This window comes from Nothobranchius furzeri, chromosome 16 (genome assembly GCF_043380555.1).
Source record: "Nothobranchius furzeri strain GRZ-AD chromosome 16, NfurGRZ-RIMD1, whole genome shotgun sequence".
Lineage (NCBI taxonomy): Eukaryota > Metazoa > Chordata > Actinopteri > Cyprinodontiformes > Nothobranchiidae > Nothobranchius > Nothobranchius furzeri.
Window position 1 is genome coordinate 60,170,918 of NC_091756.1, and position 18,523 is coordinate 60,189,440.

At 41.8% G+C, this 18,523-nt stretch overlaps 2 protein-coding genes across 2 annotated transcripts; both read right to left on the reverse strand.

Moving 5' to 3' along the window:
- Positions 1 to 396: 396 nt before the first annotated feature.
- agxta (alanine--glyoxylate and serine--pyruvate aminotransferase a) lies at positions 397 to 9,751 on the reverse strand. Its single transcript, XM_015976394.3, has 11 exons — positions 9,403 to 9,751; positions 7,681 to 7,873; positions 3,854 to 3,918; positions 3,678 to 3,778; positions 3,529 to 3,599; positions 3,347 to 3,431; positions 2,901 to 2,999; positions 2,722 to 2,791; positions 856 to 951; positions 657 to 785; positions 397 to 578 (listed from the first exon to the last, which is right to left on the reverse strand). The coding sequence occupies exons 1-11, from the start codon at positions 9,559 to 9,561 to the stop codon at positions 471 to 473; spliced, it is 1,176 nt and encodes a 391-aa protein (XP_015831880.3). The 5' UTR covers positions 9,562 to 9,751; the 3' UTR covers positions 397 to 470.
- Positions 9,752 to 10,320: 569 nt separating this feature from the next.
- On the reverse strand, positions 10,321 to 18,039 carry zgc:103559. The gene is made up of 11 exons (XM_054734620.2): positions 17,834 to 18,039; positions 17,592 to 17,743; positions 16,892 to 17,006; positions 16,648 to 16,794; positions 16,520 to 16,565; positions 15,664 to 15,757; positions 15,402 to 15,588; positions 14,998 to 15,136; positions 10,904 to 11,076; positions 10,800 to 10,832; positions 10,321 to 10,638 (listed from the first exon to the last, which is right to left on the reverse strand). The coding sequence occupies exons 1-11, from the start codon at positions 17,978 to 17,980 to the stop codon at positions 10,471 to 10,473; spliced, it is 1,401 nt and encodes a 466-aa protein (XP_054590595.2). The 5' UTR covers positions 17,981 to 18,039; the 3' UTR covers positions 10,321 to 10,470.
- Between the last annotated feature and the right edge of the window lie 484 nt (positions 18,040 to 18,523).

Consider the following 18,523-nt stretch of genomic DNA (forward strand, 5'->3'; position numbering starts at 1 on the left):
AAGTTAGACAACTACACATAACATTCTATCCAAGTTTCAAAAAGTGATTTAACTTCTTTGTTTTATTTCATTTATTTCTGAAATATGATGTATTTGTTCTAATCTGCTATTTTAAAATGGTGTGGGTTCTTAAGGGCTTTGATAACTAAAATATAGCCTCATAAAATGTACTTTTGGTGGTGTGTTGATCATTTTAGTTTTTATTTTACCTCCTTTCTTCTCCACAGATAGGTTCTCAGTGTGTTAAACATCATAAACAAATAATAAATGGGATTAATTTTTACAATTCTTTCATATTAAATTTTTTGTAACTTTTCAATAAATTCTGCTCATTTTAGTTATAAGTGTAATTTGTAAATTAACATTGGTGTATTGAAATTCATCGTAAAAGGGCCATTTATTAGCAGAATTGTTTATTTCTCACACAGTAATCCTGACAAAAGGTATTTAACAGATCCAACAGAAATTGGTCACACTTTGCTCTTATGACAGTGTTTCAGGGCATCTCTCAGCGCCGCTAGCACCATGTCAACATTAGCCTCACTGCTGTTGCATCCCATCAGCCCCACTCGCAGCACCTGAACAGACCAGAAACCCTCCGTTTAGTGCACACAGAGTCAGTGACTGTTCATCACTGGACTTTATTTCCCTCTTACCAAACCAACCGATGGTCCCAGCCCTCCAGAAATCTCCAAGTTGTGTGTTTTCATGATGTAGCCTGTGATTTCTTTCCAGTCGTATCCATGAGGAGCAACAATGGTGGTAACTGTAGGCAGTCTTGTGTCCTGTAAATGTAAACAATTCATGATTAAATACTGATCAACTAATGCACGTGTAGCTAATTCTGACTCTTACTTTGTCTTTAACAAAAAGTTTGAGACCCATGCTCTCCAAGCCAGCATGGAAGTACAGCATCACCCTTTGGTGTCTTTTCCATGAATTCTCCAGACCCTAATGAAAGCAAAAGTCCAATATAAAAAGAGCAAGACGTTTAAAATACTTGACAAGTCATGCATAAAATCAATTTTTATTAAACTTTATTACACTAAGAGTAGGAATACTATAACCAGCTGGAGACCAGTGAGACTGAATATTTAACCAAATATTTCTGTTTATTAAAATGAAGGTTGAATACAGACTAAACACAAATTAATGCTTGAAGGAGTTCATATCACCCTCCATCTTTCATGCCTGAGTCTAAAATTAGAATGATTGTTGAATGGTTACTGTGATTATAGTTGATAGTAGGATGCACCAATATGAAATTTGGGGCCAATACCAATATATATATATATATATATATATATATATATATATATATATATATATATAGTATACATTATATATATATATATATATATATATATATATATATAATGTATACTATATATATATATATATATAATGTATACGATATATATATATATATAAAATGTATACGATATATATATATAAATGTATACGATATATATATATATATATCGTATACATTATATATTTAATGTATATGATATATATATATATATATATAATCATTATTATTATATATATAAATGTATACGATATATATATATATATATATATATATATATATATATATATATAAATGTATACAATATATATATATATATATATATATATATATATATATATATATATCGTATACATTATATATATATATATATATATATATATATATATATATATATATTGTATACATTATATATATATAGTATACATTATATATATAATAATTATATATATATATAATTATTATATATATATAATTATTATTATATATAGAAAATAATAATTTTATATATATATACATACATATAAAATGTATACGATATATATATATATCGTATACATTTATATATATATATATATATATATATATATATATATATCGTATACATTTATATATATAATAATAATGATTATATATATATAATAATTATATATATAAAATAATAATTATATATATATATATAATTATTATTAATTTGGTTTTTATTGTTTTTTTTTTTTACTTTTACACACACACACGCTTCTGAGATTCTTCCCATCACTGTCACATGACAACATGACTAAACAATTACACATCGTCGCACCCTCACCGTCTGAAACAGATACACAAACAGTTGTTTATATTGGCCCAGTTTTACTTATTGGACCAATATCAATATGTTAAAAAATGACCTACATCAGCCAATACCAATATTGATTACGATATATCGTGCATCCTTAGTTGATAGTTGTGTTGGTCACCATTAAATGCAGTTTCACACAATGTCCCTAATAGGTATTAGAAAAGCTGCTCAGAAGTGATGTCCAGTAGCAACACACCAAAATTAGGTTGAAAATCTGCTAAACTGACTGATTTGTGACATAAGTTTCATTTGCTAGTTTTAACATTCATGAGCTGAGTTAATCTTAAACTTGCCTGACTCTGAACATCCAGCGATTACTTTCTGACATTTGCATTAAAATCTTTCCTGTGGTTCATGAGATTATTTGTGAACAAACAAAAACATAAACACAGACAAAAACATTATTGCTGCTTCTAAAGCTGGCAGGTGATGCCATTCATCAGGCTGGATACCAAAACAGAACTGAATATGACTGAGTATTGATCGTTGTCAAAAAAGGGCCTGTCTAATATCCCCATTTCACTTTAATTGCACAGGAAGACACCCCCTGTTCCTCCAAGAATCCCACCTCTTCAGCGAGGACAGCCAGACTCTCCCTCAGGGAGTAGAAAGCCGTGACCGGACCTGTGTGGTGATACCTATTCAAGAACAGAAAGAGGACAGAGCTCTGAAAATTCACCTTTCGTGCGCGCTGAAAATCAGCCGTCTGTCAAAGTTTGAAAAGAGAGAAAACTCAGCAGGTCTCACTTTCTCGATGGCTTGTCATCGCAGCCCCAATAGTTCGCAAGCCAACTCAAATCCAAAAAGAACGACACCGGCTTTGTGGTTCGATTGAATACTTTACGGCTGTAAAAAAAAATTCCACCTTAAATGCATGGCTCTGTTTGATTGCTAACAGGTATCTGATACACACACACACACACATGGACGTAATTTTCACTTTAGAAGTGGGGGGACACGGGGTGACGGTGGGAGGGGTATCTTTACAGTATGTTCTAATAGGAAACAGGCTTCAACACAAACGGTTGTTTTCTGCTTGGTCCTAGAGCTCAACCAGTGTCAATTTAATATAGCTTACTATTGTTTTTGGATGGTAAAAAGTGCAGGGGTCAAAACTTGACTTTGGAAAAAGTGGGGGGGACATGTCCCCCCTGTCCCCCCCCCAAAATTACGTCCATGCACACACGTCTCACCATGCTCTTTCACTGAAGGAAATGGGCGCTGTACCCGGTGGGGCATTCAACACCTTCTGAGATCCTGTATACAAGATATCAATCCCTGGAAAACATCACCAAAGTGTCATCTAACTCAGTTATCAACCGTCACATCCGCAGCACGGCAGACACCAAAGCAGCTGCTGGATTTTGCTGTGAACCTTGCTGGTCCATGTAGACAGGGGCCCCTCCTATTGAAGCCACAGAGTCGACCAGAAACAGGCAGTTATACCTGCAGTCACAGATCAGAACACGTGGGTCATCGTCCGCCTGTCTGCGGCTGCGTTGATGATGCAGGCGTGAGGCTTACTTATGGCACAGGTCTCCAATGCCTTCTAAAGGATGAAGGACTCCTGTGGAAGATTCTCCGTGAGCGAGGAAGAACAACACCGGACTGTGTTTTGATAGAGCCTGAGGTGAGATGATGCAGCGTGAACACGAGCTGGCTACAAAAATGAACTTATCCTGAGAGCTGGGGAGCGATACCTTCTCGATGTCTGCGTTGGTCAGGTAGCCTCCAGGGGGCGCTACTATGGTATTCACCCTGGCACCTGTGAGATTGACACACATCATGATATAAAACGTTTTTGCCATCGAGCAGTGCTGATTTTAAAGACTAGCAGTGGCTATTTAGGGGATTAAAACACATTTTATGTACAAATGGAAATATATGTTCTGTTTTTGACGTTAACTAAAACAATACCTAACTAATAAATACTACTAAAATCTTGCCTGTATAGTAAATGGCTATTTGAACAGCCTCAGTTTGGAGAAACAGATATTAGTTATGAATGGATCAATAAGCTAACAGATAGTCAAGCTTCAGTCCTTAGAAAAAGGTTAATCCTAAAACTACATTACACTGGCATCAGTTTCACACAACAGTTTTCACGTGGAGTTAGAGCTGCAGCGTGTCTGGTCCCGTGAAGAGCGGTTCTGCTCAGAATTTTTAGCATGTTCCGCCAGAAAAACAGTACTGTGGCGATCGCTCTGGTGTAAATGTTTACGAAACAGCTGTCCTGTGTGTGAAAACTGAAGCTGTCTTAAAATGACAGCAATCCTTGTGTATACCTTGCTGTATCCAACTGTTAGTTTGTATGTTCAGTCCGGTCTAATCTGCATTACTCCAAACTGAGGCTGACCAAAGTTCAGACCAAGTCTTTGTTCTACACAAGTCTGTTAGCCCAAAAAGTTATTTCAAATCCAAAATGATGAACAGTTTATAGAAGCTTGAGTCAGAAAAGGATAGAATGCCTTCTCTGGGTCAGGGAGGAGGTCCTGCTCCAAGTGGAGGAGTTTCTCCTGGTCTTGTTCACGAGTGAGGGAAAGATGGAGCGCGAGATCGACCGGCGGATCGGTGCTGCAGGCGTTGCACTGATCTGTTGTAGTGAACAGAGAGCTGAGCCAGAAGGCAAAGCTCTCAAAATGCGTTTTCTCCACAGGGTGTCTGGGCTCTCCCTGAAGCCTGGTTTATGCTTCTCCGTCAGCTCCGCAAGGGACAGACACGCACGGATTGACGGAAGCGTTTTGCTCTTTTACTTCTCCGTCTCCTGGAGAGCGTTGCAAAGCAATTGCCCGGCAGGACAACAGAGGGCATAGCGCTGTTCTTTGGTATCCTGTCATGTATCGGTCCAAGATCGTGTGTTTATTTTGTGTTTTTTGTGTATATAAGAGACTTTTAACACGGACATATTTGTCTCTCATTCTCCCACCGCTTCATGCGCTCCCCACCTCTAAACCCACGTTTCCTGTCATTTCCGTCCACAAATAAAACGCTTGCTGCGCATCTTTTCACTCCTCCAGTCACGGGAGAATTAAACGTTCATGTTTTTAGAGTTTTTTCGCGAGGTATTCTTCAAGCTTCTCCGTGTCTGCCGCTAGTTAAACTCGGCTCTCTTTGCAATGGCGGCGCTGTAAACAACAGTGGCGTCCTGACCAATCACAAGCTTGCGTAATCCGTCTCGTTCGACGGATGTTTAAAAAAGTGGGCTCGACTCCGTACGTACTTGCGTGCCCTACGCAAGGACGGATAATGGCGTTGCGTGTCTCCGCACTGACGCAGACGGAGAAGCATAAATCAGGCTTTAGAGATAGGGTGAGAAGCTCGGTCATCCAGGAGGCACTCGGAGTAGACCCGCTTCTCCTCCACGTCGAGAGGAGCCAGTTAAGGTGGCTCGGGCATCTGGTCAGGATGCCTCCTGGACGCCTCCCTGATGAGGTTTTCCAGGCATGTCCAACTGGGAGGAGACCTAAAGGGAGACCCAGGACACGCTGGAGGGACTGTGTCTCTCGGTTGGCCAGGCAACATCTTGGGATTCCCCCAGAGGAGCTGACCTGGGGAGGGAAATCTGGGCTTCTCTGCTGAGGCTGTTGTCCCCTCGACCCCCGGAGAAATGGTTGAAAATGGATGGCGTTTACAGAAGCGGTGACTTATGTTTATTTGACAGAACAAGCAGTAAATGCAGCTGAACCTGGTCAGAAATAAAGAAGTGCTAACGTTGCATTACTAAAACAAAATGCTTTTTGTGGCTGTAGATTTCAGATTCATCAAACTTACGTCATCTTAAAAAAAAACGCACGTAGGGTAAAATAAATGTTGTGTAGGACTACTGCCACCATGAGCAGACACTGTGCATGTGCCCTTCAGAACCTGGGGAGGATTTTATTTAGTAGATCCATGTTTTTGTAGAAAACGTTTGTCTTGAGTTTCACTTTTGATTGGCTTATTTTACAGAAACATGAAGTTTATTTGTGACTGTTTAATTCATCCAAGTTTCTCTGATTGGCTGTAGCTAAAAAGGCAGCATCGACCTCGTAGGCCTACTTATGGAAATCACAATAAACTTGACTGATTGATTCAGTTCATTAAGTCACTGGACTTTAGCCAATTTAAGCTTCTTCTGCAGCGCTGACTTTTGACAACCAATCAAAATGCAAGAAACTATCTAAATTTGTGAGATTAAGGAAACTAAGTAAACACACGTAAAGTGGAACAACTTGTCACCATACTGATATACGGCCCAGGCCCTGTCCACAAGTAGCCGGGGATCTGCCAAAACGTAGATATTTTTCTATGTTTTGGCCTGTCATCCACACGAAGACGGAGTTTCGTGTTTCGGACCTGTGTTTACACTAGCCGACAGCATGGATGCCCTCAGAGCTGCGCTCGCTTTATCAATCGTCCAAGCGCTTTCTGCTTGTTTGTTTTTGCAAGCGGAATTACTGCTCCTTGCGGAAGACCACAGACGAAGGACGAGGTTAAGAACGGGGGAAGTACTGCCCCCTACAGGTCTGGCATGTCCTTAACAACGTATTTATCCGGGTACGTGTGGACAGAGTTTTTTAAATGAGGTGGTGTGGATGCAAGTTTTTGGAGGGGCGGATATTCGTTTTTAAAAAACCCGGCTACGTGTGGACTAGGCCCCAGTCAAAGGCCTCAAGTCCAAGTGGAGTCATGAGTTGTTGTGTTGAAGTCCAAATGGACTCTTTTGTGATTTCATCAAACGGAGTCCAAAAATCATTTGAACTGTTACTCCAGTCAGAATAAGTTGAATGAAAGTCACATGGCTATCAACAGTCTGTATTTGATACAGCACGTAGGACCCCCCAAGGTGCCTTACAATACAATCAGTGATTCATCCATTCACACACACATTCACAACCTGATGTAGCCACAGCTGCCCTCGGGCGCACTGATAGAGGCGAGGCTGCTGAGCGCTGGTGCCACCATTCCCTCCGACCACCAGAGCCGTGTCCAGGACTTTTAAAATGGGGTGGCCCAAGTGGGGCACTTGTTTATTCATGGGTGGCACCAATGCTTATGCTTATTTATTTATTTACACAAATCGTTTATTTATTTATTTACTTTCTAGTGAATTTTTGAGTTTCACATTGCACAATCGCCATTTTCTTTTCCTCTTCATCTTCTACTTTTGTGGTGGTTAGCAAGTCACTTCTTGTTGCATTATTGCCACCAACTGGAGTTGAGTGGGACTCTAAATACTATGTATGTGAATATGAAAAAATATTAAATAATAGTAATACTACATACCTGGGCTAGAAAACAAGGTGAAAGGTGCATGCAACCACACACTATTTTGGAGTTAACAACCCATGCCTTTTAAACTGGAACTTAGTGGGGTGGCACCTGGGGTGGCCAATCAGATTCTAAGGGTGCCAATTGCTACCCCAGGCCACTCCCTGGACACGCCCCTGCCGACCACCACCAGCAGGCAACGTTGCCCAAGAGCACAGCTCTCACTGCTGATGCTGGTCTACATGTTCCATCTGCAGTGTAGAGTCACCAGCCTTACCAATCCTCTCTGCCATGTCTGCTGCTCGCTCTCCCCAGATCCCATTCACCGCCACCAGCACGCTGTCGCCGGGCTCCACCGTGTTGAAGATGGCACACTCCATCGCAGTGTGGCCGGTACCACTGACAGCTAACGACACCTTGTTCTGGGTCTGGAACACGTATCGAATTCCACTTTTGATGTCATTCATGATCTGTGATGTAAGACATGAGGCCACCTTTAGCTGCTAGTGTGATTTAAAAGACAGATTAAAACACAGCTGCAATAACCTTCTTTATAGGAACAAAAAAGGAGATTAAAAAAGAAAGAATGTAGTTAAATGAAAGAAAACATTTTAAAAAGTCATCCAAAACATGTGAAATTGCCTGCATTTGTAGAGTGCTTTGTAGGGTTCTGCAAACCCCCAAAGCGCTTTACCACACAATCAATCATCCACCCATCCACACACATTCATACACTAGTGGTGAGTTAGGAATGGGTACCTTTGACATTTGAATCGATCCGGTACTAATTCCCGGTACCTACGAATCGATACCGGTACTTAACGGTACCAATTTTCAATACTTTTGAGTGTTTAATATTTAAATTCTCTTTTATAATTAAATATATATTTTTCTCAATATATAACAATATTTGATAAATATCACGATAAATAACATTCAATTGTTTGTATTTTAACATCGTCCTTGTAGTTTTATAAGCTGATAATTAAACTGAAGCAAACATCTTTACTGTGAACTAAATTTACTGTGTGTCTTCATTCATTTTACCTTCATTTTTCATTTGATTTTTCCTACTGGGAAGTTAGAATTTCCGAGGAGAAAGCGAACGCACCATTAGCTGATAACAACGGTGGCAATGGAAGCTAACATATCAAGCTAACGTTATCTTTAACAGTTTATTTAACTGCTGGAGCAGATTAAAACGATGATGCCTCACACTTAGATCGTTGTCGCTGGTTTCATCTTCACCCAATCACCCGTCGCATTTAGTAAAGTGAAGCCAAACTTTAGAGCGCGTTCATGTTCTAGTCGGAATTTCGGAGTTCCGAGGAGAAAGCGAACGCACCATTAGTGAAACGGAAGCTAACAAATCAAGCTAACGTTATCTTAAACATTTTGTTTACCTACCGGAGCAGATCAAGATGAGGATGTCTCACTTAGATCGTTGTCTGTCGCTGGTTTCATCATCACCCAGTTACCCATCACATTTAGTGAAGTGGACCCAAGCTTTAGCGTGCGTTCTTTCTACCATGCTGCTCTGTTTACAACTCGCTCGCAGGGAGCGATGACATAACGCTCTTGCGCATGCGCAGCTGTCTCAAGTTCTCGTTATGAAGGACGGGTACCGAAACGAGGCACCGTTTGAAATGACGTGAATCGGTGCTCGGTCGGTACTATGGAATTCGGTCGGTACCTTAAAAAGTACCGAATTCGGTACCCATCGCTGCCCTGGGGTGCATTAAAGGAGGCGAGGCTGCCGAGCACTGGCGCCACCGCTCCCTCTGACCACCACCAGCAGCAGGCAAGGCGGGTTTAGTGTATAAAAAAAATCATGAAAAAATAACTGGATTAAGAATGAAGAAAGGCCAAAAACAGAAGTTTAACGATCACTGACAGTTATGGTAAAACTTAAGATTTATTTTCTTTTTTTTGTCTTAACAAACTAAAGTCACATTTTTACCATGACTATTGAAAAACCGCGTTAATCCTGCTGATTTACCTCAAATATCTCTGGATGCATGTGTCCAATCACAGGTTTGGCTCCAGCCTCCAAAATGCGTGTTGGAACATTGGAAGGTCCAGGTCCAAACATGTAGCGGTGCGGTACAAGCAGACGCTTCTGGAGGCATGGCGGCGGTGGTATGGTGAGAGAGGACATGCTCGTTCACAGAGAGACGATCAAAGAAGGACAGAGATGTGGACAGAGGGGAAGAAATGCCCCAGCCACGCACACCCCTCTGTCTGACCAGTCAGGTCCTATATTTGCTTTTATCTGGTTCACCTTCTGTCAACACTTGTTGATGTGTGCACAGTGAGCTCAGTCAACTTGTACTTTCCCATTTTATTAGATAAGGAGGTCACCAAACATGTTCTCAGATGTTAATTATTGACTCGCTGCTGGTTAAACTGGACATTCATTCACCTCTCTGTCACTGATGAAGAATAACTCGTCAGTCAGAGAGACACCACATCTAATCTCAGCAAACACGAGAATGGTCACATTTCGGTCCGTTTTACAGATATTGAGCCTAAGCTGAGACACAAACTCTGAATGCTCAAAGATTGGGTGAAATCCTGAACTTGTTATGAAAGCTAGTTAAAGAGCAAGTCACCCCCTACCAGAAACTTACTCAACTCCCTCTTCATGTTTGAAAAATGCAACAAATGCCGTTGCCTAGCAGACCGAGAGGGCGGAGCCGCTAACAAATACACACACACACAGGCTCACAACGGCATTGTGACATAATGTAACAGTTTACATCATAGCATACCTCTTAGCCAATAGCGGTGGCAGATTTAAATTCAAATGCAGTGCAGAGTTTTTACCTGACGACGGCACAACACTGCCAGTTTTAGGCAGAATATTTAAATTTTAACTAAGATGCACTGAAGTACCAAATTATTGATGACACGTGTCTGCTGCACAATTAGACACTCGTTTATTTAGTTTATCAGCAAAAAAAAAAAAGTTGATTTGGGGGTGACTTGCTCTTTAAATGTTAAAAACCAAACATAAAACAGTTTTTGTGTCGGGCAAATCAGAACTTTTTAAAATTTGCTGCTGTTGCTACAGCTTGTTGCCCTTCACAGCTGTGTCGGACTCGTCCCTCAGAGGGACGAGGAGATGTTTGCCCAGAGGTTGGGGGCAGAAGCTGCCATCTCTGAACACCAGCCGCCCCCTCAGGATGGTTGCACACACCAACCCTTGCAGTTTGAAGCCGAGGTACGGGGTCAGCTACACACACACACACACACACACACACACACACACACACACACACACACACACACACACACACACACACACACACACACACACACACACACACACACACACATGGTCTGTCAGAAATCACACGACTTGTTTCTTAGACGTTTCCTTGTTATTCCACTGACCTTGTTTTTATGGTGAACGTTTGCCTCTTCAATCTGCAAAGAAACAAGAATGAGTGAAACGGCAGATCGAAGCTTTGATGATGCCAAATGTTTTGACATCTAACCTGGAACTCTCTCTCGGGGTCCCATATGACCAAATCTGCATCAAAGCCTGGGGCAAGGCTGCCCTTCCGGGAGCCCAGACTGCTCAGCTGGGCTGTCCTCCGGCTGAGGAGCCTGACCACATCAGCCAGCTGGAAGCCTCTCCCGCTGGCTGATGTCCAGAACAGAGGCAGACCTGGAAAACCACGAGAGGAGTCGTTATGCTCACTGAGCTGAAATAACCTTCTAAATAAAAGAAAAGAACTCCCCAGGGTTTTATGGAACAATTTCATAAGCTTTCGCTCCCCTAGAGGGCTGATGTCTAAACACAGCTAACAGCTGATCGTAGCTCCAGCCAGACTTTGACCGCTCTCCGAAAAAACAGTAAATGATTGTTCTAGACTTGACATTCAGCTGCTGACCGTTCTGACACATCTTACTGTTGATAGAATAGAATAGAATAGAATAGAATAGAATAGAGGGAGGAACTTTTGTTCCTCCAAAAACAGCCCTAACCCCGGCTTTCCACAGCAGCCGTCAGCAGCACGTTACTGCAGCAGCACGTCATAGCTGCTGATAGGAACCGCTGTGGTCAACAGAACCTTTTCCACTGGAGCCGTCAGCAGCGCGAGTCGGCCGCGTCTCAGGAGCAGCATGTCGCGGCCTTTACGCGCCGGTTCTATTTCCTACTCGCGACGCCTCTGAAACGGGTCAAGTTCGACATTTTTGGGGAAGGAAAGACAGGAAATCGGACGCGGAAATGGAGAGAAGCTACCGAGATTTTCAGAATAAAGAACGTACTGCCTTCCGGTTGCTTTACTTTAAAAAAGGTTACTAACTGTGCGTCCCCGTGAGAAGTTATCACCTAGCTAGCGGTCTCCTTTGTTTTTCAGGTCCGTATTGGCGATTATAAAACGGACAGAATATAAAAACACAAACATTTTGGAGCCATGTTGTAGTTTTCTCCTGCTTGTTGTTGTGTTTACTGACGAAGTCACTCGTGTGACTTCGTGCTCTGTCGGTGACAGCTGCTCCTCTGCTGCGTCGCGTCTCGTGGGAAGGGCCAAGCAGCAGCTAGACGTGCTGCTGCAGTAACGTGCTGCTGACGGCTCCCGTGGAAACCCGGGGTGAGACTAAACAGTCCCCTAGGAGGTAACTGGTGTGTGCTGCTATCAGTTCAAATGCTTTTTTAAATCGACAGGTTTTTAAGTGAACTGCTTGGGGTCTGAGTTTTTGTTCAATTGGGCATTTTTAGTTCTCACAGCTAACGGGGACTAGAAGAACCTCCAGAACAAACATTGTTTTTGGATGACTTATTCGTAGTTCAGAACTTGTATATAAAAGAGTTTACAAATTCAATTCAGTTCAATTCAATTTTATTTATAAAGCGCCAAATCACGACAAGAGTCATCTCAAGGCACTTCACATAATAAAAATTCCAATTCAGGTCAGTTCATTAAGCCAATCAGAAATAATGTTTCCTATATAAGGAACCCAGCAGGTTGCATCAAGTCACTGACTAGTGTCAGAGTCTTTACAGCAATCCTCATACTAAGCAAGCATAAAGCGACAGTAGAGAGGAAAACTCCCTTTTAACAGGAAGAAACCTCCAGAGAATCCTGGCTCAGTATAAGCAGCCATCCTCCACGACTCACTGGGGATGGAGAAGACAGAGCAGACACACACACACACACACACACACACACACGCACGCACGCACGCACGCACGCACGCACGCACGCACACACACACACACACACACACACACACACACACACACACACACACACACACACACACACCAAGTAATGTGTCTATAGTTACATTGTGATGTCTTAGTAAATATTATATTTGGTGAGAGATAAACTTTATTGTATTTATTCTAGTGGATCTATAATTAAACGGATAAACTAGTAGTAACACGTCCAACGTCAAGGAAAGCAAAAGTTATTATCAGGAGAGGGAGAATGTTTAAGTGGTTAGCAGCAGTGTGCTAGACGATGGCCCCCTCCATGAGGCCACCACAGCTCAGCAGAACATCGTTGTAGCTTCTTCTGGGGAGAAAAACACTTAGAAAGAAAATAAAGTGCTAACATGCTATAGCCTCCTCAAATGAGGACCAGTCTGTTAGTAAAAATATTATTATAGTACAGGGAAGCATATGTCCTCAAATGAGGATGATTAATGATTAGGGAAAATAACTGACTGTGGATGAAAAAACAATTTGATATGTTACGTCATAGGTAAAATGTTAGAATATTGTGCAACGCTTCATTTCTGTCAGTAATTCAACTTAAAAGGTGGAACTAATATTTGAGACAGACTCATTACATGCAAAGCCAGATATTCCAGCCTTTATTTGTTATAAATATGATTATTGCTTACAGCTGATGAAAATCCCACATTCAAAGTCTCAGACTGGTAGAATATTGTGAAAAGCTTCAATATTCTAACTGTAAGCGTCACACTCTAATCAGCTAATGAATCCAGAACACCTGCAAAGGGTTGCTGAGCCTTTAGATCAGGGTTTCTCAACCATTTTCAGCTAAACGCCCCCCCCCAACCCCCCCCCCCCCCCAAGTCATGCTGAAATCCCTCACTGCCCACCAATGAAAGAGAAAGATTTTTGATACAAAAATCATAATTAAAAAAATTTAAAAAATTCAGCCTTGAGTTTGAAACTATTTAAAACAAATATGTCATTAAAAAAGGTATCATAAAAAATGTTTTTAGCTATTAGCAATGAGATATTGTAGGAAGCTATAATCCTCGGTCCAGTAAATTCGAGCTTCGAGCAAACTGCTAATGCTACCTCTCTTAGAGTCTCTCTTTAATTACCTGAAAACAGTTCAGTTCCTTTGAAGCTTTGTCTGGATGCATTTTGGACAAGTGCTCCTTAAGCCGGGAGGGTTTCATTGCTTCGTTTGAAAAAACTTGTTCACAAAGCAGGCACATGGGGAGTTGTGGATTCGTGGGTGAAGGAATAAATCCATACAGAAGGTAGTCCACATTGTTCTGTCAACACTTATTTTTATTCTGAGCCATTGTCTGTTATGAATGTCCTGTACCGCTAGCATCCACCATTAGCATCTCACCGCCCCCTTATATAGTCTGAACGCCCACTGGGGGGGCGCTACAGCCCCCATTGAGAAACCCTGCTTTAGATGGTCCCTCAGTATAAACTGAATTACTGAACTAAATGGACTTTTGCACCATTTTCTCAATTTTAGAGTTTCTCCTGAATGTCAACTAATTATAACTGAGTTACACTCTGTGTCAACATGGCATTTTTATGCTGGGTTCCCATGATGCACTGGGATTCAACCCTAAGGATATTTTTCTTCACAGTAATTATTATAGTATGTGTGTGTGTGTGTGAATATTTAACATTTATTTTTGGAAAGGTGTTTACACTTGATGATCTCCACCTAATCAATGCAGCTGATTAGCAGCATCTCCTGCTTATCTGGGAGCCGTAGGAGTGGACTTCACATGGCGCTTATTGACGTTGGTTAAGTGGTCGTGAAACGATGACTCAGTGCCAGGGGTCCCCAATCCTGGTCCTGGAGGGCCGGTGTCCAGCAGGTTTTGTGGTTTTTCTGCTCCAACAGGCTTGATTCAGTGGTTGAAACACCTGTGCGGCAGCTCATCAAGCTCTGCAGAAGCCTGTTAATTAGCTGCTGATTGAAATCAGGTGTGCTGAAACAGAGTTCAAACTAAAACATGCAGGATACCGGCCCTCCAGGACCAGGATTGGGGACCCCGTTATAAACCAATCCAAACAAATGGCTGCCAAAGATAATCAACACTGGCAAAGATTTGCTGTAACTCAGTCAAATTTATAGATACGGACCTAAGATTGGGTGTTGTAGTAGTTAACGCCCCCCCCCCCCCCCCCCCACACACACACACACACACCTTGATTGCTACTCGTTGTGCAACATCTTTGAATATGTCATATGGAAAAATTTACAAATATTGACTTGTGGAGCTCCAGATTTATTCATGTTTGAACCCATGTTTCAGTAACTGTGTGGTGTTTTTATTTCATTTTTACTTCTTCTTCTTGTTGGAGCACTGTAATCAAACAGTTTTCCGTTTAACTGAAACACAGTACCAAACTGTAGAGATGAAATCCCTCCCCAGGCCTGAGTGAAGTCCCCGCTGTCCAGCTTCTTAAGATCAGGGGTACATGGGGAGTGATCCGACACCACCATGTCAATGTGCCCAGCTTTCAGTGCAGACCATAACTGCTCCTGCAGAATCAATCAATCAATCAATCAATCAATCAATCAATCAATCAATCAATCAACCAACCAACCAACCAACCAACCAACCAACCAACCAACCAACCAACCAACAAACCAACAAACAAACAAACAAACAAACAAACAAACAAACAAACAAACAAACAAACAAACAAACAAACAAACAAACAAACAAACAAACAAACAAACAATCAATCAATCAATCAATGGTGAGCTGTTTGAATGGTGGGTGAAATGATTCACATGGGTTTACCTGGTTATTAGTGTCTCGGATGGGGGGACAGCACTTGAACTGCGTGGCCCCTGCAGGTATGTTTTCTGCACAGAGGCAGAGGTAATGATGGGTAGTCTCCACCGTCAGTGGGGCTCCGGCTTGTCGAGCTTCCTGGATCAGTTTCAGCGGTTTTGCTGAGGACAAGTGAACAATGTGGCATCGCACCCTGGAGTCCGGGAAGACTGTTGTGACTGCAGCAAATACGTGTCAACCTCAAACGTTAACGTTCTAATCTTCTCACCGGTACTGCAGACAGAGCTGTGCGACGGTCTGAATGGCCTCCAGCTCCATGGCATCTGGCCTGGACCTCAGAAAGGTTGAGTACTGGCACGGGTCTGTCATTAATACAGGAGACTGGTGTAAATTATAAAAAGAAATTCCTATTTTGGTTTTAAGAGGTCTATGTAAGATGTTCAGTATTACAAAGTCATTTACAGATCTGAATGAATAGATCTGGACAGATTAACTCAAACGTTGCAGCTTAGTGGTTCTGAAGGTTATGTGTGAGAGAACTAAAAACTTTTCTCTGGTTTTACTGAGAACAGGTTTTCTAATTTGAAGTAAATAATAACCAGATGTAACAACGCTGGACTAAGGCCCTGTCCACACGTAGCCGGGGATCTGCCAAAACGTAGATATTTTTCTACGTTTTGGCCTGTCATCCATACGAAAACTGAGTTTTTTCACACGAAAATGGATCTTTTTAAAAACTCTGGCCAAAGTGAAGATCTGCGTTTTCTCCGTTTTGGGTGTCTGCGTGTGGACAGACAAAACCGGAGTTTTAAGGTCCGCAACGTCACTTTCTGCGACAAAAAATGCTGACATCACGTGTGCGACCTGTGTTTACACTAGCCGACAGCATGGATGCCCTCAGAGCTGCGCTCGCTTTATCAATTGTCCAAGCGCTTTTTGCTTGTTTGTTTTTGCAAGCGGAATTACTGCTCCTTGTGGAAGACCACAGACGAAGGACGAGGTTAAGAACGGGGGAAGTACTGCCCTCTACAGGTCTGGCATGTCCTTAACAACGTATTTATCCGGGTACGTGTGGACTAGGCCTGAGTCATTCAATAAAAAACATGGCCTGTATGTGTTCTTACCAGCATTCTCCTCAGGTGTTTGCTGAACCTCCTTCTCTGCATGAAACTGAGAGAAAGCGACATTAGTTTCAGGTGTCACGCATCAGCCGCAACCTTGTTAAAACTGTTGGAAGTGTTGTGGAGATTACCAGGAGGACACTTCCTGTGCCTTGTAGCTGCTTCATGGCTGCATGGAGATCAAAGTCGGCCACATGGGGAAACTCGTCAACGCCGCTATGGATGAGGAAACACTTGAAACCAGCCACACCAGCCTTGATCATTGGACGAAGTTCACGCTGGAAGCACACACTGGTTGGTTGTTTGGTCGGATTCTCGAACGAAAAAATTAACTTCAATAATTGCTTTAATTTTATTAAACTTGGTCCACTGAACCTGGTTTCCAGGAACCACTCCTCCCCAGAAGGCCATGTCCACAAAACACTTCCCCGTCGCCTCCTTCAGCTTCTCTTCAAAGTTTCGAAGTGTTGTGGTTGGGGGGATGCTGTTCCTGTGGGAGGTGTAACCAATCCAAACAGCAGTCCCCAAAAATGTTAAATCTTTTTCACATGACCTCATTCATCTGTATGCCAGAGATTGTTTATCTCTGTTAGTTATCCCAAATTAGGACGTTAATCACTTTGAGTCAATCCGCAGCCATCTTTCCCAGGTGGACATGTCTGCGGGTCTAGTTCTGGAGAGACAATTTCAACCCTTTGTTTATATTTAGGTAATATTAGATTCATTAACTGTTTTTTTAAAATCAGGTGTTTTTTCTTTATGTCTTTTCTGGACAGCTGACGTGAAAGGATCTAAAGGATGAAAAGTCAATATTTATTAAAGCGACTTGTTGATGAGATTGCTCAGTCATATTTTTTAGATCTAAGTGATGTCTTCAATGTTTAATGGCCTTGAAATTAGCTGCTCAGGCTTAATTAAGTCACTCCAGACAGATCTTGTAAAGCATAACCTTTGTAACTATCACATTTGTATGATCTCTCTTCAACAATGAACTTTTACTTACATTTATTTCTCAATGAGTTTGTTTTACAGAAACTGACCGATTGATTTCTGGTGGTGAAAGTATCCAACTTACAGGGGCATGTCCACGAGGGTCGTCACCCCTCCTGCTGCAGCGGCCCTGGTGGCCGTCCAGAAACCCTCCCATGAGGCGCGGCCCGGTTCGTTCACGTGAACATGAGAGTCCACAATACCTGGCATCACCAGGCTGTTCCCCACATCCAGCACCTGCAGTCAAATGTGGGCTTTCAGTTCATTCAAAATTACACATGTTCAATCTGTACACCGGCTCACAGAAAGGACGTCTGACCAGCTTACCTCACAGCCAACATCCTTAGAAAAGTTGCTTGAAGAGATGATTTGGTGTATTCTTTCATCTTTGATTACTACAACGGCAGGTCTCACTTCGTCACCAACCAGAACTCGATTACTCTTGACAGCACTCACATTTGACCCAAGCTTCATGTCTGTTTTGACTGAGTGTTAATGAGTACAACCGACTCCCCGAACCATATCTGTACAAGATAAAATCTCTGCAGCTCAGTGGCTGGGAGCTGAAGCACCACCTCCCTGATGTTTCGGTCGGACGATAAGCTTATGTTGACTTTTTAAAGGAGCGGTCCGACATTGCAATCACACACAGCTTAATTTCACATTTATTACTGTGCAGTAATCAACATTTATTGCCACTGACAACAAAACAAAATATGTTTACACTGTGCAATATTTTACTTTTTAATAACATCCAATATTATTCCTTCTTTTGCAGATTTCATAGCTCTGCAGAGTACCCGCCCCACCATCTTGTACAATTTCAGAAATTCTTTTATTTATTTTTTTGCTTTTGCATGTATTTTTTTTTTTTTTTTACATTTTGTTTTCTTTATGTTTTCTCTGGGCGCTCCAGTGGATTAGTGGTGTCGAACCCTGGTTCCCAAGGGCCCCTGTCCAGCATGTTTTAGTAGTTTCCCTGATCCCACACACCCGATTCAACAGTTTGACAACACT